The 23,825-nt window shown below is 43.6% G+C and overlaps 1 protein-coding gene across 1 annotated transcript in view; it reads left to right on the top strand.

Moving 5' to 3' along the window:
• Positions 1 to 2,774, top strand: part of LOC143863357 (fatty acyl-CoA reductase 3-like) — a 33,077-nt gene extending 30,303 nt beyond the window's left edge. Inside the window, exons 3-5 of the mRNA XM_077374037.1 lie at positions 1,080 to 1,346; positions 1,672 to 1,799; positions 2,663 to 2,774. Coding sequence (XP_077230152.1) covers positions 1,080 to 1,346; positions 1,672 to 1,799; positions 2,663 to 2,774 — 507 coding nt within the window. The remainder of the gene's footprint in view (positions 1 to 1,079; positions 1,347 to 1,671; positions 1,800 to 2,662) is intronic.
• Positions 2,775 to 23,825: the final 21,051 nt, after the last annotated feature.

The following is a 23,825-nucleotide window of genomic DNA, read 5'->3' as shown; positions in this document are numbered from 1 at the left end:
CAAATGAATGGTTTGGATCACCCAAACAATGTGGGCCTCCACTGTATTTTAAGGTAGTGTGTAGATAACTTATCTACACATGTGTGAAGAAACCGTTCATTTGATACATATATATATATATATATATATATATATATATATATATATATATGTATATATATATGAGTTAAGTGAAGCTGCACATACGTGTAGCTAACTTAGCTACACCGACGGCTTAAAATACAGTGGGCCCACATTGTTTGGGTGATCGAAACCATCCATTTGATAGGCCCTCACATTGATAGGGTGTGCCCAAAAAATCATATATAGAGAAAAGTGTAGCTACACACTCGTGTAGCTAACTTAGCTACACTGACGGCATAAAATACAGTGGGCCCCCATTGTTTCGGTGATGCAAAGCATTCATTTGATGGCCCCTCACATAGATAGGGTGTGCCCAAAAAATCAACTCGATAGGATCATCCCAACCCTATGATTTGTTGAGGCAAAAATGGACATGTAAAAACCTTCACAAATCTGTCCATTTTTGCCTCTACAGTTTGAAGGGTTGGGATCATCCAATGGAACTGATTTTTTGGGCACACCCTATCAATGTGAGGGCCTAGCAAATGAATGGTTTGGATCACCCAAATAATGTGGGCCCACTGTATTTTAAGCCGTCAGTGTAGCTAAGTTAGCTACACATATGTGTAGCTTCACTTAACTCATATATATATATATATATATATATATATATATATATATATATATATGGTTAATTAGTGTAGAGTCACGTATGTGTAGCAAATCCCATGGTTAATTAGTGTAGAGTCATGTATGTGTAGCAAATCCCATATATATATATATATATATATGGGATTTGCTAAGCAATTTGGCATAAGGCCATTCCGCGGCTCTCTTTTTCAAGAGAGAACAACCACCTCAGATGAATTAAATGAATAAGACAAAATCTGTTGAATGGCTTTCTGTGAAATTGCCTATAAAATCCCAAATGTGTGTGTTTATGGTTAATTAGTGAATGTATCTTAAAACTGGATCAAGCTTATGGATTTTGACATGAGGCTTGTAAGCTTATACAGATCCCAGGAGACATGGTCGTAAATGCTATGATGGTGAGCATGGTGGCTCATTCAAATCAACCCTCACTATTCATCTACCAAATTGGTTCATCTCTGCGAAATCCTTTGTGTATCTCCATGCTTATAGATAGTGCGTACCACTACTTTTCTAAGAACCCATGCATCACAAACGATGGAAAGCCCATTAGGGTTTCAACGTTAACAATCTTCAACACCATGGCTAGCTTTCGCAGATACATGACTCTACGTTACAAGATACCCCTCAAGGTTGGTTTTTTTGGTGTAGTAAAGATACTTTTAAAAACCTACGGCTACTGATATTTGCCCTACCATGTCTTGATAATGACACAAACTCGCCTTGTATTTTCTTATTTAATTGGTTGCTAAGAGTTTTTATTATCTAATTAATCAGTTGTCAAAAGCTATTACAATTCCAGAAAAGCTCTTAGCAGCCAATTGAAAAGGAAAAGACATGGCAAGTTAGTGTCATTATCATGACATGGTGGTCCAAATATCAGTAGCCATCCCGAATCTATAAATATATACTAATGGTCATTAACAACTATTTTCTTGTGGATTCTTATCTTTTTAGGGCTTGGGATTAGCAAATGTCGTATTTTTCCAGCATTTCAATCGTTTATACCGAGATTCAAGTCGAAAGTACAACTTCATCATGCGTTTGATGGGTCTATATGAACATTTCTTTTTTTTCAAAGGAAGGTATGTGTACTCCCTCTTGCGTATGGAAATTATAAGATGTTAGTACAAGCTGACCCATCAAAAAAAATGTTATTAAAAGCTGCATGTGTTAGAGGATTTCCGAACTCTGGGGTTCTAAAGAATAGAACAATTTAGTTTTTTTCTAAAAAAAGGATAAGATTAATTTTTGTGTTCTATGTGGGCATTTTAACTATGTGCTCCTCTGAATGCTTTTTCACATGAATACACTCCCACTGCCAAGTTACCAAACTCAAAAGTATATGTTTTCACTGTAAAAGTAAAGGAAAATTTAAAAAAGCTACTGATATTTACACCACCATGTTTTGATAATGAGACTAAACACTCCTTTTATTCTTTAACCAGTTGTCAAAGGCAATTACAATTACAAAAAACCTCTCACCTGCCAATTTAAAAAGAAAATACAAGGTGAGTTAGTCTCATTATCAAAATATGGTAGTGCAAATATCAGTAGCCTTTAAAACTCAAATTTTAGGGTAATATATTTTTTTTAAATAGGGAAAATAAATGAGGCATAATGTTGAGAGGGATTTGCTAGGGACCATCGCAGAAGGCATTTCGTGGACAGGCTGTTGCATGAGATTGCAGCCACATAGGCTCACTTTTTGTCCTTTTCATTTAATTGCTATTAACTATATAATTTCTATGACTATTACAACCGTTATTTTCAAGTAATCATGATTAAATTCAAAGGCATTTGAATATAAGATTACATGTAAATTATTTTAAAGATAGCCAAAGAAACCCGTAGTATTCTTCTAAGTTAGATATATATAATCTAAAATGATTGGATCACATGCTCTCAAAATTGTTTAGTGTTTAACGATTCCAAGTATGTTGCACAGATTCGACGACTTCAACTCAGAGAAGTTTAGGGCAGCGATGAAAGATGATGGCATGGTAGATGGGATGTTTTGTTTCGACCCCAAGTGCATCGATTGGAAGAATATCTCATGAAAATTCACATCCCAGGTGTTGTAAAATATCTACTCGAATGAAAATTAGTAAAATAGTTGTGAGGTCCTGTAAAATATCTACTCGAATGAAAATTAGTAAAATAGTTGTGAGGTTACGCATTGATCGAACTCTACTCAGCTTATGATTATGCCATTCTACTAAATGTGTAATAAGGTAAAACATGTACTCATATGTTTTCACTAGTTGCAGTCCCGTGATGCACGCACGGGGCAAAAGAATGAGAACACGATTGCCAAATTTGATTGCCCTAAGCGTAATTTGGTTCTAACTTACCAGCTGTTTAAAAGGAGAATAATGCGAATTGAGAATAATGCGCATACGAATAAATAAGAGAAACATATGAGAAATGAAGGCCATAAGGAATAAAATGCCATCTAAAGAAATGAAATGATGCATTCACACACTCATATTGGTTCTAAACCATTTAACATTTCCCATAAAGGAAAACAACTGATTGGTGATTTTTAACCTGAAAAACCAAATTCGTATACCATTTCTAATATTGTTTTGATGACAACAACTGTAACCACAGTGTTTTATGAGATCATTTCATAAATAAAAACTTCAAACAACAACAATTGATGCCATAAAGCAGTCAATAAATTGAAAGCTAAAAAAGTTTAAAATTACTTACGGGAACAGTATCACCGAGCCTATAAAATTGAATCTGAACCTTAGACTATAAAATTGATTTTAGGAGATTAAGAGTAGTTTCCAAAGCCTTGAAATAAGACTTGAAACAATAAGAGACTACGCGTGATCCCAAGACGACTTGTCGAAGCCTAATAACCTTGGAATGTAGGATGGCGAGGAAGCGGAGGAAAAGTTTTTTGAAAATCTGTACTTGGTCACCTTACGCTTTTGCAAAGATCCATCCACATTCAACTTGGTTTCAAGATCCACTTCAGCCCAACTATCTTCTTTTCTGCCGGAGGATCAACCAACTCCCATCACACTGCTAAACAGATTGAGTCCGGATTTGAAATACGCTAAAAGTGGAAAAAGATGTCAAAAGTGTAACTGCATAAAAAAATGTCAATAAGATGTAAAGGTGGTGTCAAAAAGTAGCATTGTCCAAGCCTAGATTTTCACGATTATTGAAGGAAATACAGTCACTTAAGTTGATCAAAAGATGTCAAAAAGGTAACTGCATAAAGAATTCTCACTCCAATCAAACCCCCAACAATTTAATTACAATGGCAAATCAACAGCTGAAACCTGATTGGCAATCAACGATAAATCATGTAGACTACTAATCCCAATTTATGTTAAGAAAAAAATATAAATAGTAGAGATTGGTGGACTCTAAACAGTATAGATGTGCCACACAAATACTCCATAGAGTAGTTCACTATAGGCCAATTATATCACCGTTGGATCAAGATCAAATGGTGATGGGTAGTGGGATCCATTTGCTTCATTTTTCATGAAGAAAATAAGTAACTGATTAATGAATCAATAAAGCATGTTCAGACTGAATTTCGTTTGAAATATCAGTCGGTTCCCTTGGACAGAACAGCACATAAACTCAGAAGAAATGAGATAATTCTAATAAAGAGAATCCAAACCTTCATTGAGAACAGAATCCAAACCAACAAATTCATAAGCCTGTAACATAGCATGCTCCTATCCTAAAACATATAACAATCATAAAAAATCAACAATGTTTCAGTCCTAGAGAAAAGTAGTGAAACCTTATTTGAATCCAAACACACGTATTTGTGGCTGTAATAACCCAGGATGATATGTATTTCCAGATAACCTCCTTCCTGTCACGTAAAGAATTCAATTCATTTCACATTAACATAATGGGAAAAAACATATAAATATGGAATAAGAAACTGGATATCTGAAAAATAGCTCGGTGGCATAATCCATCGACGACACCTACACACTTCACATATATGTATTTCTATATATGTCCCAGGAAATTTGAGGTAGAGTTAATCATTTAACCAAACAAAGCAGGTTTGTAAAAGGTGCAGCGATGCAAGAAAGAGGCTGCAATGAGTTGTGTGCAGAATATACCAATACTAGGACAATGAAATTGGGAAGTGATTAACATGTATTACTTAATTGTGTCCAAAATCCTAGGAAATATAAAAACAGTACTTTGAGGGAAAATCCTCGAAAATATGAAGCATAGAATAGACTCATTAAAAAATTGCATCCATAATCTTACCAAGAAGCCCTGCTGATACTGTTCGGATCGTCGATCGCAATCCTTAGGGTTGTGGAAAAAACACAAGAAGTAGAACTCTTGCTAAATGCTTAGAAAAGCTTTCTTTTTTTAACCAAAAACTATTATCCCCTCTTTGCTCATTCTCATTGATATATTTGGAGATACAAGAAGTAAATGAGATACATGGAAAATGACTTAGCAATAACTTCTCTACCTATTCTCAATACCCTATAATAACTTCTAGGACAATTTTCATGATAATACCATTTCCTAAGTAGTCAAAGTACAAACCCAATAAGTCTTAACAAAGTCCCTATAAATCATTAAAGAAAGACTTAACTAACACATACTAAAAACTAGACATAGTAATTGCTTATCTAAATTCACATGCAAAACCCAAGACCAAGTCAAACCACATGGATGTGCCACATGGATGACAAATGGCATTATCCTACGGTGCCACTTGGATATGCCACTGCATCATTCTCCCCCGGTTGAACGTCAACTCGTCTCTGAGTTGACCGAGTTATTTTCATGGTATGGGATAAGATCAGAAACATTGAAAGTAACTGAAACACCGTAATCACCAGGTAATTCAATCTTGAACGCATTATCTCCAATTTTCTTTAGCACTCGAAAATGACCATCCGCACGATCTTAAAGCTTGCCAAACTTCCCGGGTGGAAAACGCTCTTTGCGAAGATGAACCCATACAAGATCTCCTTCATTGATATCAATCTTTCTCCTATGCTTGTCTGCCCGTGCCTTATACTTTTGGGTGTTCTTTTCAATATTAGATCGAACTCTTTCATGAATTTTCTTAATCTCCTTTGCTCTTGCCTCTGCATCGCCGCTCAACTTAGTAGTAATAGGAAGAGGAACTAAATCAAGAGGACCTTGAGGATTACACCCATACACTACTTCAAAAGGACTAGCACCGGTGGTGTGGCTAGTGGAGCGATTATATGCAAATTCGGCTTGTGCAAGAACAAGATCCCATTGCTTCTTATTTCCTCCTACATAACTCCGAATGAGGTTGCCAAGAGTTCGATTGATCACCTCCATTTGACCATCGGTTTGAGGATGGTGAGAAGAACTAAATTGAAGTTTAATCCCCATCTTCGCCCATAATGTTCTCCAAAAATGACAAACAAATTTTGGATCCCTATCCGATGTGAAAGTTTTTCGAATACCATGCAACTTAACAATTTCTCGGAAGTAGAGATCGGCCACTTTGGATGCATCATAAGTCTTTTCACATGCCACAAAATGCGTCATCTTGGAGAAACGATCAACAACCACCATGACCAAATCTTTCTTCCTTTGCGTTCGGGGAAGGCCCAAAATGAAGTCTAAACTCACATCTTCCCAAGGAGCTTGAGGAATGGGAAGGGGAGTATAGAGACCCACTTTGATACCGTTCGGATCGACGATCGCAATCCTTAGGGTTGTGGAAAAAACACAAGAAGTAGAACTCTTGCTAAATGCTTAGAAAAGCTTTCTTTTTTTAACCAAAAACTGTTATCGCCTCTTTGCTCATTCTCATTGATATATTTTGAGATACAAGAAGTAAATGAGATACATGGAAAATGACTTACCAATAACTTCTCTACCTATTCTCAATACCCTATAATAACTTCTAAGACAATTTTCATGACAATACTATTTCCTAAGTAGTCAAAGTACAAACCCAATAAGTCTTAACAAAGTCCCTATAAATCATTAAAGAAAGACTTAACTAACACATACTAAAAACTAGACATAGTAATTGCTTATCTAAATTCCCATGCAAAACCCAAGACCAAGTCAAACCACATGGATTTGCCACATGGATGACAAATGGCATTATCCTACAGTGCCACTTGGATATGCCACTGCATCATTCTCCCCCAGTTGAACGTCAACTCGTCTCTGAGTTGACCGAGTTATTTTCATGGTATGGGACAAGATCAGAAACATTGAAAGTAACTGAAACACCGTAACTAACACATACTAAAAACTAGACATAGCTATAAATCATTAAAGAAAGACTTAACTAACACATACTAAAAACTAGACATAGTAATTGCTTATCTAAATTCCCATGCAAAACCCAAGACCAATTCAAACAACATGGATGTGCCACATGGATGACAAATGGCATTATCCTACAGTGCCACTTGGATATGCCACTGCATCTTTCTCCCCCGGTTGAACGTCAACTCGTCCCTGAGTTGACCGGGCCATTTTCATGATATGGAATAAGATAAAAAATATTGAGAGTAGCTGAAACGCCATAATCTTCAGGTGATTGAACTCGAAACAAACCATCCGCACGATCTTGAAGTTCGCAAAACTTCCCTTGTTCAAGAAGACTCGTCCTCGAGTTTTGATGTGTCGAAGAATCTTAAACTCTTGACGAACAAATCCTACTACATAATTCCAAAGGCGAAAATAGAATATGTCTCCATCTTGAATATGCTTGAATTCATGAAAAAATGCTATAGCCTTCGATGTCAGATCGAATAAAAATGGATCAATGAAATTGGATGAAAAAATCGATGTAATTCTTTTCCATTTACCCATCTCTTCAATATCCATCGGTTCACCTAATATGTTGTCAAATCCATTTCCTTTGGTGATGAATTCATTAAATTGTCGAGGAAGTTCCTTGTGCTTCTCATTAGCTTCAACATCAAGTAGAGCATAAGATATGCCATTACCCTTGGTCTCTTGATCAAATTTGTTCTCGTAAAGAAGATAGTTACTCTCCTTCACTTTCTTGAACCATGCAAGTTCAAAATTCATAGGCTTCATCTTGGTCTCAAGATTGACATTGCCGACTATCTCTTGTGCCACCACATTCTCACAACGCCCCTTATCAATGATAAGATTGCACAACTCTTCATTTTACATATATCCTTTATGAAAAACATTATGCGACAACCCGTGAGGATTTTCTTCTACTTTGGCCGTATTCATAGCATGCCGAATAACTAATGCCTCGCCACGATCGTTCCAAATGATCTCATCACTCTCCTCATCATTGTAGTCATCAAAATGTGGTTGTTCATCAAGAACATTCAATACAACAGAAGTAGGGCATTCAATAAAGATATATGATCGTATCTTTCCTTCAAACTCGGAAACCTCCTTCTTAAAGTTGGTGAAGCGTTGACGTAAAGGGGGATGTCTCGAAGAAGAACCGTCACTCTCTCCTTGGCGTTGGTGTGGCCGAGCGAAAGGGTTGACGTCCGACTCCGATCCATTGTTTTCCTCCTCCTCATCTTGAGGCTCTTGAAGAGCTAACCTCTCGGTGAGGGTTTGGACTTGACGCCTCAATTCCTTAACAACATGACGGACAACATAGACAATTAATGATAATAATCTAAAGAAATAATAGACAACATTATCAAAAGAAACATGCACAGATGGTTCAATTCTATAATAGAAAACTTAGGGTCGGACCGGGTCTGGCTGGCCCGAGGTATTAACCCTAAACCCGACCCGACCCTGAGTCATGGCCTAAAAAATGAACCCTGACCCGCCCTCAGGGTTGGAAAATCCAGTCTAGACCCTGTTCGGGCTCAGGGCGGGTCAGGGCTGACAGGGCCAAACTTGTACCCCTAGTAGGAGGCCTTGGCAATTTGACAGGGATTCCACTCATAAGAGAAGAGAGAATGTCTTTGTTGTTCGCCAAAACAACAAGAGTTATGCACTTCAACCTATGGTGGATGAGAAGAACTCCAAAGCTTTTCAAGTGGAGGGGCAATCGTGTTTTGCGGTAAAGGAATCACTTGCCAAATCTGAGAAGAAAGAGATACGTGATGGCGTCAAAGAGAAGCAAAAGAAGCCTACTCCTCCTAAAGCTAAGTATAACACGGAAAAACCAAAGCATTGGCGTGTCAAAGTCTTTGAAGTTGGAGGTGCTATGGCGACATTACCAATGAACTCGAGGTCGAGTTCTCCTCAACTGGAGGAGAATGACGTGGGCTTCAAGGCATTGAAAAGCTGTCATTGCAAGGAGTTGAAAAGCTGCCCAAATTGCACGCCTCTTTCTAAAATTAAGAGAATAAAGAAGGAAACATATCTCTTTCCATGCTTAACCAATCCAAAGAGGAAAGCTCCTCACGTCTTTTTTATTTCGGGATGGATTTGAGTCGTAGGTTAGAGAGTTATTAATAACAGTTAGATTAAATCAATTAGTCCTAGTTAGGGTTGAAGTTATTGTCTTCCTATAAAGGTCTACGTGCAAGGGTTGTTGCATGGTTTTCTTTGTTTTATTGATTTAAAAGAAAAGAAGAAGTTTCTTCTTGTTTGGCTCTATTTTTCACGGATTCGTAGAACGCCCTTCGTGATTTCGAAGGTTTTACCTTACCGGTGTCTACTTCGTTCAACCCCAACTCGTTCTTCGTGCTTCCGGCTACGCCGAGAATACAAGTACGTTTTTTTAAAAAAATGGTGAATCTTAATTACATTGAAAAAGGCATGATGTAGGCGATCATGGAGACCAACAATAACATTACAATGAAAGCAGACAAAGCACAACCAATGAAAAAACCTCACGAGAGGAGTGAATCGAAAATCTCTAGTTTCGTTCTAGCCACTCCTCAAGCAAGATGATCCGCTTCTTCATTCGACGACCTCCTTACGTGATGAAATTGGACCGAATGACCATCGACCCGATCCAAGATCTCATCAACGAACTCTTAAAATCTCTTAGGGTGAGGAGATATGATTGACCTTCCAGTCAACTGATGACATTTAGGGAATCCCCTTCCACAATAAGATTGTCCATGTCTCTCTCTGACAACAACCTTATTCCCTTATTCCCTGAAGGACTACCATCACTTCCGTTTCATCGGAGTCTGTAGTTCCTATAGGACCTGAAAAGGCCCACTTTGTGGTACTATTCTCATCTCAAAGAGTACCTCCAATACCTGACGGCCCTGTGCTTCCCAAACTTAGCCATCAAAGTTTAATTTCAATCTCCCAGGGTCAGGTGTGGTCCATCTAGGTGCAACTATATCTTCTTTACTCATGCCAGTTTCTTTCTATCGTCTTTTTAGAACTAAGGCCGTATAAAGTGAAAAATTAGGGAGAACTTTAGCCGAAGAAATTACTAAGGTGATGATCCTGGAGAAAGAGATAGACGCATTTTTAACCACATTCTTAAAAGTGTGAGCATTCCTCTTTTCCCATAACACCCATATGGAAGCCATCAAGGCCAGGTTCCATAAGGTTTTGCTGTTTCTTGGCCATGGCACAAAACTCCAACTATCCAGAAGGTTTGACATGTGACCTTGAAAGACTAAGAAATCCCACAAAGGATTAGTACAAAATCGTATTGACGTGTTCAAACATTATTAAATCCCAAAAATCGGGTCAAAATTTTAACATCCAAACGATGGGGTATTTTTCCAATTTTAAAACTTCATAAATTTTATCATGTCCAAACATTATGAAATCCCAAAAGTCAGGTAAAAAAATCCCATAATTTGGTCTCTAAAATTTTTTCATTGCATCAGGCACTGGTCAACGCACTGGTCAACACAGCCATTTTTCATCGTTTCAGTTGATAGCGATTTTCTTTTAAGTAAATGTGGGATCTTTTACATATTTGGTTCATTTAAATGTTTCTTAGATTTTTCTAACAATTTTAATTTTATTCATAATTTTAACTATTAAAAAAAATCCCTCCGTCGTAAGTAGGGGTGCAACTCGGTCGGGTTGAGTCGGGTCGGGTTTTTTCACGTTGATGCGTTGTAGGAAAAAAAACAAAACTTCACACCAAAAATCTCTAAATTTATGTAATCAAGTGTATAAATTTAAGAAGGAAACTATGTTTCCACATCACAAACATGATCACCTCAATGAAAACAATTATATCAATATATTGAAAAATAATTTGCTATGTTATTCAAGAGATAATTAAAAATGTCATAGTACACCTACATAAGTCGGGTCGGGTTTCGGGTTTTGGGTTTTTCTTTCTTTAAACCCGACTCTACCCAAGATTGAGCCGGGTTTATAAACTAAAACCTGACCCTACCCAAGACCCATGATTTCTAAACCCGACCAATGCTATTTTCGGGTCGGGTCGATGCGGGTCGGGTAAAACTGTAAAACCCGACCCAAGTTGCACCCCTAGTCATAAGGGAATGAAAAGTTTCAAAAGAAATCCGAACAAAATGACTGAAATGACCGCAATGTTCTGTTCCGGTCACCAAAACGAAACTGCAAACGAAATGAAATTTACAACTTAGGCTAGGGAGCATTGCAAAAGGTATTTCGTGGAGTGGCTGTTGCATGGGAGAGTGGCCACCTATATATCTCACTTTTCAACAAATTTTGTCTTATTCATTTAATTCATCTGATGTTGCCCGCTCTCCCATGTAACAGTGCTCACTTTTCAACAAATTTTGTCTTATTCATTTAATTCATCTGACGTGGCCGCTCTCCCATGCAACAGCCACTCCGCGACGGTCCCTAGAAAATCCCATGAGAAATTCTGGACGACTGTGAAAGTGTGCAGCCCAAAAATACAATGAGAAGCACATTGTTTGGGTGATCCAAACCATTCATTTGTTGGGCGCTGACATATATACACTGTGCTCAAAATATATTCTCTACTGGATCGCTGATCCCATCCCTCCATTGTTAACTTCAGTATCAAATGTGTATATGTATATATATATATATATATATATATATATATATATATATATATATTACATTAAAAATATATATTACATTAAAAATATAGGGAGATAATTTTTTCACTCCCCTGCATTACGCATGGGCCCCCTTATAATGTGAATTGACATGAAAAGTGGGCAACTCTTTCGATTTTTGACGTAAAGCCACGCTATAATTTGTTGGGCGCTGACATATATACTGTGTGCTCAGAATATATTCTCCATTGGATCGATGATCCCATTCCTCCATTGTTAACGTCGGTATCAAATGTAAATATATATATATATATATATATATATATATTTATATTACATTAAAAATATAGGGAGATGATATTTTCACTCCCCCTCATTACGCATGCGCCCCTTTATAATGTGATTTGACATGAAAAGTGGGCAACTTTGACGCTTTTTGACGTAAAATCACGTTATAATTTGTTGGGCGCTGACATATATACTGTGTGCTCAGAATATATTCTCCATTGGATCGATGATCCCATCCCTCCATTGTTAACATCGGTATCAAATGTAAATATAGGGAGATGATATTTTCACTCCCCCTGCATTACGCATGCGCCCCCCTTATAACGTGATTTGCCCACTTTTCATGTCAAATCACGTTATAAGGGGGCGCATGCGTAATGCAGGGGGGTGAAAATATCACCGCCCAAAATATATCATGATCCTAAAATTGGATTTAAGATTTTTTTTTTAATGTTTGCTTATAATTTTCTAAATAATTTAAATACAAAAGTCTTTCCATCTTTTTTCATTATTCTATGAATTTTTTCATTTCAATTAAATTAATAATCAATTTCTTTACTTTTTAATACTGGCACTGCACATACCTTTTTATTATTTAATAAATTTCAAGGGGCTTGTTAGTCATCATGAACAACCCTCTTACATCATCTTTGGAAACCATAAAAAAGAGAGTAAAATGAGTCATAAATACACTAGCTGGGTGGGGCCTGGGGAAGAAGAATATATCACTTCCCTAAAAAAATATTCAATAGAATTTGTGGGACCAATTGTGAGAGAAAGAGGAGAGGGATCGACTTGAGATGGGGTGTTAGGGGAGCATAAGAAGTCCCTAAAAATAAAGAAAAATATAGGGCAGTGACTGACACCCTCCCCCCCCCCCCAACTCCTCTCACTCTCTCTCTCTCTCCAAGTGCATTGAAAGTTAATGATTTCTGTTGTGTGTGGTGGGTGGGTGGGGGGCGGGGGGGGGGGGGGGGGGGGGGGGGGGAGGTTATTTCCCAAAATATATTGTTTAGATTATGAATTTTTCCCTAATTTCTCAGCTTACTCCCATGCCTTCCTTAATCTCCCAAATTCCTCCGCCCTATCCTTTCCTATCCTTACTCACAACTACATACATATGAAGATGTCATAAAAAACAATTCATGATTGCCAAATGTATGTTTATCCCGCGACCAAGATGAATGGATTTTTTTATCATTCAACTCCAAAATGTCTATGGGATGGCTATAGAAGTCTTTGAATCCACGGATTGGCATGTTCTTGAAAGGAAGTCACCCCAAATAGACCATATCTATTCCATTTATTTATCCATTTCTACTACTTTATATCTTTCAGGGCTCGATTCTTTGGATGGCCAAACACTTATATTTTTACGAAGGCAATGGGGGAAATGCTTCATGGACGACTGAGAGAAAATGTACCTCTAGTCATCATACGCCCAACAATCATAACAAGCACTTACAGGGAGCCTTTCCCTGGCTGGATTGAAGGCATTAGGTAACCTAATTAAGGGATTCATAGATAGATTATTGCTCATAATCTCTCTCATTTTTACAAAATGTAAATTATTTACTTATGTTCTTGTAACCTTCATGATTCCCTTGCTAATCATACATAATGTACTTTGTGTAACTCCAGAACCTTTGATATCTTTATCGTGCGTTTTGGTAAGGGGAAGTAGAGATGCTTGCCGTTCGATCATAGGCAGATTATCGATGTGGTAAGCTTGTTGCATATGTTTTCATTTATAGTTACAAATGTATAATATAGGTAAGTGTAGTTTGTGATTTCTTACCTAAGTTGCATGCGAAAAAAAAAATTGGGAAAAATAGAAAAAATTGTGAACGTAAATCTAGATCAAATCACAAAAGCAGTAACGAAAATAAAATAAAATAAAATATAAACACATAATGTGGCAACATTTACATGGTTTGACATTGTGCATACTTCCACTAAGAAGATGAAAATAATTTTACTATCTTTGATGTTAAGGTTAGAAGCTTTTCTCTACTTCAGAACCTTGAAAGTGAAATTGTTCCATGTGACCCTTAACAGAATATAAATACTCATTACAATTATCAAAAGGGAAATGATATGCCCCCACCCTCCCCCCGCGCGACGGATAAAATCCTCCCTAATGTTCTTCGCTAAGTTTTAAAAGCAAAGAAAAACGTTTAAGGGGGTGAATTTATCCTCAGGCAGTGAACCATTCTCAAGAAAACCGGGGGGGATATCATCTCCCTTATCAAATTTACCCTTAATAACATTATAAAGAGTAACGCAAATCACATGACCAAATACCAATAGAATATAAGACGTCTATCACAATAAGTTAATGGATACTGTTCATTTGCATCTTATTAGAAAATATTAAAAGGAAATGTTGCTGCGAGACAACCAATTACTCCAAAAGCTTTAAGCTGTTAGAGCTGGTGTTATTTACTCATTTATTCTTTTGGGTTTGCCAAACATGTGGCCCCTCTGTTGGGTCAGCCTTCAAGTATATTTTTAATATCAAGAAGTGTTGAGTTTAGAACCTACGATTGCCGTGAGGCAATAGCTCGTATATCATGTGAAACAACCAATTACTCCAAAAGCTTAAACTGATAAGAGTTGGTGTTATTTAATCATTTATACTTCTAAAGTCACAAATAGTATAAGAAATAGATAAGAAAGTTGTGCCATTCAACAAAAAAAAAATAGATGAGATATTTGTGTGTGTGCCAGCGCGCGTGATGGCGTCTGAATCCGGGTCTGCGATCGTGCGGTCGGTAGAGGGCCTCCGCGAGGTCTGCAATCACAAACAAAGGGGGTCAGGGGGTCCGGGGTGGGTCCCGGACGACCACTTCGACACTAAAGTCAGATCCTTCGACCAATCAATATAAATGACAGCGAGAAGAGGAGGGGGTTTGATCAGGGTTACCAGGACCAAGGCGCGGGTTCTTTTCTGGGTGTGCGGATGAGTGGGTCGGAGGGGACTAGCAGGGAGAGTAGGATTAAGTTTCTAGTCTCCTCTGTTGTTGCCTCGCCTCTTTTCTGGTTGTTGTGCGGGAGCTGAGAAAAAGGGATCTCTTTCAAAAAACGTCGATCCTTCGCTTCTTCCCTTCCTCCCTTTTAAAGGGAGGTGTGCGGACCTTTTCATCATTATGGAGAGAAAACCTTCCTTTGCAGGATTGGGCCGTTCTCCTGCTCCGCCGGCGCGCGTGGCTTCGTCGGATAATTCCTTCCATAACTTGTGATGATGAGGCCTGGACGGCGAGAGAGCGACACACGTCATGATCGTATGGTCTTGCCGTTTCCCAATGCCTTTCTTCATGATGGTTAGGCTTTATTGGTGCATGGGCGACACGTGGCGAGATCTGAGAGTAGCGCCGTAGTCATGTCCCATCATAACACTCCCTTACTCCTTTGGTCCATTGAATGGGCCAAGGGAGTAACGTTTTTGGTCAAGCGACGTCATGGTGAGGGCATTTATGGGAGCTCCGGAGTACGAGGAGGCGTGCCGTTTTATTCGGTGACCATCCCCGGGAAGTGGTAGCGTCATTATGTGGGTCGCCTAGTTTCGACACACGAGGTTTCCTTCCTTGAGTTTGAAAAAGGAAGATTACCCCGGCGTTTTGTTGTGGCCTCTCTCCCCCTCTTTTTTTTCTGAGGTAGGTGTTTCTCCGTGCCTTTTTTCAACACCATGTCCGGTTCCCCTTCGCGAGTCAGGGGCAAGGCCTATATTTCCCAGGAATCGTCGAGTGACCCCGACTTGTCTTCCGATCTGGAGGAGGACCTTGCGGCTCGTCAGAAGAGGGCTAGGAGGGATTCGAGCCCTTCATCGGGCTTTCCCCCGCTTCGCCTTTCCTCCTTGCCTAGGGAGGACAAGTCGTCTCGGTCCCGTGTCGCTAGGGAGTGGTCTTTTTTCTCCCGAGCCTATCACCAGGGGATGGAACTGCAGGAGAGCGAGGCTTTGCAGAGAAATGTTCACTCCCTCAACGAGCAGTTGCTTGAATATGAGGTGGACCCCCTGCTGGAGAGCTCCTGGGAGGAGGAGGGGAACCCTTCGGGGGAGGAGTCTTCTTCCGATTAGTTTCTGGCCCTTGCTGTTTTTCTGTGTGTTTTTTTCTTCCCCTTTCCTATCGGGGATTTTGGGGCCTGCGTGCCTTGTGCTTTGTTTCTTATTTCCCTTCCTTTTTGTAGGCCTGTGGGCCAGGAGGATGTGAATGGACGATCTTTATGAGTTTGTGACGTGTCTCTTTGTGTTGCTTTTTCCATCTGTTTGGTATAAATTATCTTTGTTGCGAGGAATTGTGGCATTTTGTTCGAACCTATGCGGGATTCCGAGCCTTTTCCTAGCGCGTTTAGTTTCCTTCGCCCGTTGTGTTTGTGCGTTGTGGTCTCGTGCCGGGACTCCGGGCCTGGGCGCGTGTTTTTCCTCTAGTGGGATTGAGGTCGGACCTCTCTGCTTGGTTTCCCACCTCCGGACCCTTCCCTTTCATTAGGTGGAGAGGAGTTGGGAGTGATTTATGATGATGAGGTTTGGGCGGCGAGGAAGTGACACGTGTCGAATTCGTACGGTCTTGCCGTTTCCCATCGCCTTTCTTTATGAAGGTTAGGCTGTATGGGGTGCATGGGTGACACGTGGCAAGATCTGAGAGCAGCGCCGTTTTTATGTCTCATCATAACACTACATTTGGTCCATTGAATGGTCCAAGGGAGCAGGCTTGTTTACCTGGTTAAGGAATATCGTGACGAAGGCATTTATGAGAGCTTTGGGATACGAGAGGACGTGCTGTTACGTCCGGCAGTTCCTTCCTGAGGAATTGTGGTGCCATCAAGCGGTGCTGGCCGGTCATCCGATAGGAAACGGACACGCGTAGGGCAAGTTGCTTCGTTTTCCTACCCAAGGGTCTCCCATAGGTTTTATAAGGGGTGAGTTCTTCCGCTTTTTATGTAGATTGCCTTTTCGTTCCTCTTTCGTTCTTTGCTTTCTTTCGGCCTTTCTTCGGGCTTGTCAGAGATGTCGTCGTCTTTTCAGGGTCTTTCTGTAAGTGGCGAGGGGAGAGTTGCTACCGAGGGGAGTCCTCCCAGTAGCCCCGAGACAAACCCTGACGGGTTGGGGCCTCAGCAAAGAATTCCTGGGAGGAACCCGCCTCCAGGGCTTCACCCGCGCTCTCATCCTCCTCCCCTTTACGAGAGGGAGCCCCATGAAGCTTTTGTTCATCGCCACCGCTCGTTCTTCTCTTATGTCCATCGTAGGGAAATGGAGGTTTGTAGCCGGATGGTGGACATGGATCGAGAGATAGCAGCCCTGCGTGCGGAGAACGACTTGCTGAAGAACCGGGTGAGGTGGCTGAATGACCAGACCCGATTTGTCTAGGATCCAGGTTGGGGGAGCTCTTCGGAGGAGGAGCATAGTGATAAGGAGCTTTCTGACGCAGAAAACTCATTCAGCGGCTAGTCGCTCTGGGCTGGAGGCGGTGGGGTGAGTGGGATTTTGGAGGGGTTTTTTCCCCCCCTTTTTTGTTGTTGTTGGGGGTCTTGGGGGCCCGGGCCTGCGTGCCCTTATCTTTTTTTCTTCACTCTCCTCCCCCTTTTTTTGTAGGCCCGTTGGCCAGAAGGAAATAGTTATGAATGGTTCTCTTTTTTACGACTCGTACCTTATGTTTCCTTTTCCTTTGCATAGTAGCCGAATTATTCCGAGCGGAGCTTTAGAAGTAAGACTGGGCCTTTGCCATGCGACCCGAGCCCTTTTCTCTGTACTTGGTATTTTTTCTTCTGGTGGTATTGTATGCCGGACCCTTGTGATGGGGGGTCCGGAGCCTTTCGCCACCGTACGGGGTATTTTCCATCTTGTGGATTTGCATGCCGGGCCCTTGTGATGGGTCCGGAGTCTTTCGCCACCGTACGGGGTATTTTCCATCTTGTGGATTTGTATGCCGGGCCCTTCCTTCCCCTTAGGTGGGGAGAATTTAGGGATGGCTTGCTGGGAAAGTCACCTAGCAGTAGGGGTAGCAACGTCTTTTCAGTCGGGGGTATGGATCTTCGATTTCGAATTTCCCAATCGGCGCCACGTGTGCGCGTCCCATCGGATTAGAAGGAAAGAGAGATCAATCGATGCGTGTTGAAACCCTAGCTCTTTTTAAAGCCTTTTTGGGGATTTCATTCTTTGTCTTATTTCTTTGTCTTCCTCGGGTGAAGCGGGCTTTCTTCTGCGGCGATTTTTCTACGTGTTGCTCTTCACCAACTTTCTTCTGGTTTTTTCTCGTTCGTCTGCCCTGGTGAGTTCTGTGCTTTTTATTCCATCCGACATTTGATTATTTTACGATGTCTGTCACAACCGGTTCTCAGAGTACATCTTCTGAGTCGGTAGAAGTAGTGGAGAGGGCTCCGCCAAGGAAAATGAGGCGGTTGGTAGAGGGCGGTGGCGGCGACTCTCGAGATGTACAGCTGCCTAGGGAGTTGGAAGATAGCTCCGGGGCTTCTGGATCATCAGTGGGGGCCGCTCCTTTGGAATCTCCTGCTCGAGTCTCTTCCGCTCGTGAGGCGGAGATTAGGGACATTCGGTCTGGTGCCGTTATCCGTCCTGGTCGGGTGGCTTGTTATAGGAGTACTTTGGGAGAAGGGGCGGCGGAGAAGATTAGGAGGGAGTTTCACATTCCCGATGATTATGGGATTAGGGTTCCTTCCTCTGCGGAGGGGGTGTATGAGGGTATCACGGAGGAAGAGATAGCTTTCTACGTGGAGGCTTTCCGGGTGGGGATTAGGTTTCCGCTCTTGGGTATTATAGTAGAGGCCCTCGAGTTTTACCGGGTGGCCCCCTCCCAACTGTCGCCTAATAGTTGGCGTACTCTCTTGGCCTTTGTGGCCAAGGCGGGTCTTCATAAGATTCAGTCTACCCTCCCTCTGCTCCGGGGTTGTGTTGCCCTTAGCCTGTTGGTGAAGGGGGAGGACAACTGGTTGTATCTGACCCAGCGTCCGCAGGTGAAAATTGCGGCGAACTTGCCTTCTTCCATTAGGAAGTGGAAGGAGGAGTATGTGTTCATTATTCCTCCGTCGGACGCTGGTTGGGGCTTTCCTCGTTCTTGGAGGCGCTCTGTTGAGTTGCGAAGGAAGTCCCTCCCCGACGAGTCCGATTTTAGTAAGTTTGACTTGGGGAAGCTCGCCTCTAGGGAGGCTATCGATGTTTCCGAATTTAGATGGGAGAGGGGTCTGAAGAGGCTCGGTTTGCTGGGAGCTATGGAGAGGAGGGCCCGCTGTACGGGCGAGGAAACAGGGGAGAGTTCCGCCAGTCATCGCGGTGAGCCTTTCTCCCTGGGTTTGTCCACATGCGCCTTAAGCATATGTTTTTTTTTTGTGAGTTGTTGTTTTTCTCTGCTCTGAGTGGTCGTTGCTCTTCTGTTTTTGGCAGCAGGTATGTCTTCTTCCGGTGATGCTGGCAGGGGAAAGGGGGTCGCGGCGGCGACGAAGTGTCCCGTGAGTCGTAAGAAGATTCCTTCCAGTTTTATGGCCGCGGCCAGGTTGGACCGGTCGCAGGCTAGGCTTCCCGTATCCGCGCCATCTAGCTCCTCTGGTCGATTGATTGGAGAAAAGGGTACGGCCATGTCTCCTCACCGGGAGTTGGAGCCTTCCGCCAAGAGGGTAGCCCCTTCTGGCGCTAGACAGGGGGAAGTTGACCGTGCGGCGCGTCCTCTTGCTTTTACAGAGGACGTTCCGAGTCGGTTGGAGGGGGCGGTTATGACCAAACTGCTTCTGGAGCGGATGGAGCTTTCTTCGTAGTGGTTTCAGACGCGGGGAGAGCTGTTTAAACCCGAATGGAAGATTGGTGTCGAGGATGGCTCCTTGCGAATCCCCGGGTCGGGGTGGAGCAAGGGGTGACAACCGCCCTTCCTGGCGATGAGGTTGAGTTAGAAGGCTTCGACCGCAGGGCCCTGGGGGCTCGGTATTTTCAGTCGACATCTTGAGTGAGTACCGGGTGGCTGGCTTTCCTGCTTGTGTTTTTCCCTTTTTGTTGCCTTTGAGATCGCAAGTGAAAATTTCCTAATGGTTTGCTTTTTGCAGTCACAAAGTTATGCCAGGAAGATGGTGCAGTACCTGCTAAAGGAGGAGTCTGAGATAGGTGCTTTCGAGGAGCGAGTCCGAAAGCTGAGCGAGGACTTGGAGAAGGCCCAAGCGAAAAAAGTGGCGCTTGATGATACTGTTGCTCAACTTCGGGTGGACCTCCGGCAGACAGTGGATGGGAGAGGCCGTGCGGAGGAAAGATTGGCGGTGGCTCGACAGAGGCATGCTGAGGAGCTGGCGAAGGCGCGGGAGGAATGGCGGGATTCCGAGGAGTTTCTCAAGATCGCAGCTTCGTTCAGGGTGGATATTGAGATAGATGCTTTTGTTGAGCGCCGGCGGCGCGTTCGCGAGGTTGATCCTTCCTTCCCTCTCGAGAAGTTGGTGCACGAGGCCGAGGAAAGCGTTCCGGAGGATCTTTTGCAAGCGCCGGCGGATATACCGACACCGGTCGAGGATCCGGTGGTTGCCTTGGGAGCTCCTGTAGTTACTGAGACCTCTGCGGGGGCTCAGTGAGGCTTCGGATGTCTTGGGGGTTTGCTCCTTCTTCATGGTTTCATTGACATGTTTGGTCTGTAATAACATTTGAACTATCTTTCTTTCCTTTCCCTTTTTATTTTTTTATTTATACAATGTGTCGTGGGCCCCTTGAGCTTTTCGGTATTTTTCTTCGTGGCGAGTTATTAAGTTGTAAGCTTGGTTGGCGAGAGTACTTCTAGTGTACCCTTGTAGGGCGTCTTTGTTCGTGGAAGGACCATCTTCCCCTCGACTGATCAGTTCGGAGTTAATGGGTCCCGCCTGCCCTTAAAGGGGAGGTCTTTTTTTCATGGGGAGCGTTTTAGGGTATTTTCAGGGGGATTGGCCCCGATGCTACCTCTGTCTCACTCCCTGTCTTTTTTTCATGGGGAGCGTTTTAGGGTATTTTCGGGGGGGTCGGCCCCGATGCTACCTCTGTCTCACTCCCTGTTTTTTCATGGGGAGCGTTTCAGGGTATTTTCGGGGGGATCGGCCCTGAGACTACCTCTGTCTCACTCCATGTTTTTTTTCCGGCCCCTTATTTATCATGGGCCGGAAAGTGGAGATGCACATGGCTCAGGTAGAAACGCTATTCCATTGATTTGTAAAGGGGAAAACACAGCTTTGCTTCTAGAAACCACAAAAAAGAAAACAAACAAAACACTCGTCATATCTTAAAAGAAAAACACGGACCTTACCCTACCTTTTTACTGGTAAAATTCTCGGAGGTTGTCCATGCTCCAACTTCGAGGGACTGGGGTCCCGTCGAGGCGCTCTAGCTGGTAGGCCCAGGGGCGGAGTGCACGAACGACCTTGTAGGGTCCTTCCCATTGAGGTGCGAGCTTCCCGGTGTTGCGGGGGTCGGATACCTCCGCCCGTCGTAATACCAGGTCTCCGGGCTTTACTGTGCGCTTTTTTACTCGGGCGTTGTAGTATCGTGCCACCCTTTGCTGATAGGAGGCGGTTCGGAGGAGGGCTTGCTCTCTTTTTTCAAGCACGAGATCGAGAGTGTTCCAAAGGAGCTCGGAATTTCCTTGTTCGTCGTAGTTCTCCGTGCGGAAGCTGGAGAGGCCGATTCTAACCGAATGACCGCTTCGGCCTCGAAGGTTAAACTAAAAGGGGATTCCCCAGTTGCGGTCCGTGGCGTCGTTCGGTAGGCCCAGAGGACGCTAGGGAGTGCTTCTACCCAGTTCTTTCCAGCCTCTCCTAACCGCTTCTTGAGGCTCTGGAGCAAGGTCTGGTTAGTTACCTCCACCTGCCCGTTGGCTTGCGGGTGTGCTACAGAGGCGAAACGGTGTTCGATGCTTAGGTTATCACAGAATTTGCCGAATTCAGCGCTTGCAAACTGGGGCCCGTTGTCTGTTACGAGTGTTCTTGGAATGCCGAAACGGAAGACCACGTCATGATAGAAAAACTTCTCTGTCGCTTTTGAATTGGGCTTTGCTACGGCTTTAACTTCTACCCACTTGGTGAAGTAGTCGATGGCGACGTACAACATCGTGTGCCCCCCGGGGGCTTTTGGGAATGGCCCGAGCAGGTCCACACCCCACATGGCGAAGGGCAGGGGCCCTGCCATTGCAGTGTATGGGGTGGCCGGTTGATGGGGGGTGGTTGCGTACCTCTGGCACGGGCTGCATTTTTTGACAAATTCCTTGGCGTCCCTGAGGATCGTAGGCCAAAAGTAACCGTGCCTTACGATTTTCTGAGGACACTAGCCTTGCACACGGGCCTGGCACACAAGCCTTGGGCACTAGCGTTCCACATGAGCCTTGCACACTACCCTTGGACACTAGCCTTGCACAATGGCCTTGCACACTAGGCATGCTTGGGCGAGCAGATCCCGCATCAAGTCGACGGGTCTAGGCATTCTTGGGCGCAGATCCCGCATCGTCTCGTCGCGTCTGGGCGCAAACCCGTCGCGTCTCGTTGCGTCTTCAGAAGTCGTCGCTAACAGCACCTTTGGTTGGCACTGGTGGTTAGGCTGGTTGGTTGGGAAAACCCTATAGGAGGGTGGCATGCTGGAGGGCGCTGGAATGTGCAGGGTTTGGGCGTTTTTGCCCGGATAGGCACTGGAATGTGCTGGTTTTGGGCGTTTTTGCCTGGATAGGCTAAGGAATGGGCATGCTTTGGGCGTTTTTGCCCGGATAGGCACCGGAATGCTTGGCCTTGGCTTGCCAAAGCAGGGCATTGCTGGGTTGGGCTCCCTTGGCCTTCCGGGCGCCTTGGACGCTGTCTTGGGAAGACCATGGGCACAAGGCCATGGCATATGGTGAGGAATGGACCATGGTTGCCAAGGCTAGGCATATAGAGAGGAATCCCATTTTTGCCCGGATAGGCACCGGAATGCTTGGCCTTGGCTTGCCATAGCAGGGCATTGCTGGGTTGGGCTCCCTTGGCCTTCCGGGCGCCTTGGATGCTGTCTTGGGAAGACCATGGGCACAAGGCCATGGCATGTAGTGAGGAATGGACCACGGTTGCCAAGGCTAGGCATATAGAGAGGAATGGACCACGGTTGCCAAGGTTGCGCAAGTTTTGGGCATTTTTTGCCCGGATATGCCCAAGTATGCCCCGATAGGCCCGTTACGCCCCGGTATGAACGCGTATGCCCGGATAGACTCGGTATGCCTTGGGATACATGCGTATGCCCCGATAGGCTTGGTACGCCCCGATATGCGCACGTGTGCCCCAGTAGGGCTCGGTATGCCCCGGTATGTACGCGTGTGCCCCGATAGGCCCGGTATGCCCCGATATGCACACGTGTGCCCCAATAGGGGTCGGTATGCCCCGGTAGGTACGCGTGTGCCCCGTAATGCACGTTTCGCAGATCTCCCCGCATGTCCCACCCCTATATGTAATACTTACTTACTTACTTACTTTCTTTCTTGCTTGCTTGCTTGCTTGCAATGGTTGGGAGTGCCCGGCATGCCCCGCTGCAGAGACCAAGGGCGCAATGACTTGGCACCGCGGATGCCGAGACTCCGGCACTTCCCGTGGCACTGATGGTTGGTTCAAAAGACAAAAGGCCGTGCAAGGCCACCGCACCGCGAATGATTTTGCTCGTGCTGGCGCTGTTGTGTGGCCAAAGAACATGCGCGAATGCTCATGTCGGAAGGGTTGGTGTCCTGGCCCCGTCGGGTGTCACGGATGCTCGGTTGTGAAGACCATGGGAGCAAGGCCATGGCACGACGGATGATGGCTCCAGCTGGCGCCCCGGCACTTTCTGTGGCATTGATGCTCGGTTTCAAAGACAAACGTGCGCAGGGCCAGGGGACCGCGGATGACTGCTCGTGCTGGCCCCGTTGGGCGGCATTGATGGTCGGTTGCAAAGAAAATGCGCGATTGCTC

Source organism: Tasmannia lanceolata, unplaced genomic scaffold (genome assembly GCF_043159265.1).
Source record: "Tasmannia lanceolata isolate RefF3 unplaced genomic scaffold, GAP_Taslan_0.1 ptg000044l, whole genome shotgun sequence".
Taxonomy (NCBI): Eukaryota; Viridiplantae; Streptophyta; class Magnoliopsida; order Canellales; family Winteraceae; genus Tasmannia; species Tasmannia lanceolata.
The sequence above is the reverse complement of the archived record's forward strand: the minus strand, read 5'-3'. Positions and strand labels throughout refer to the sequence as shown.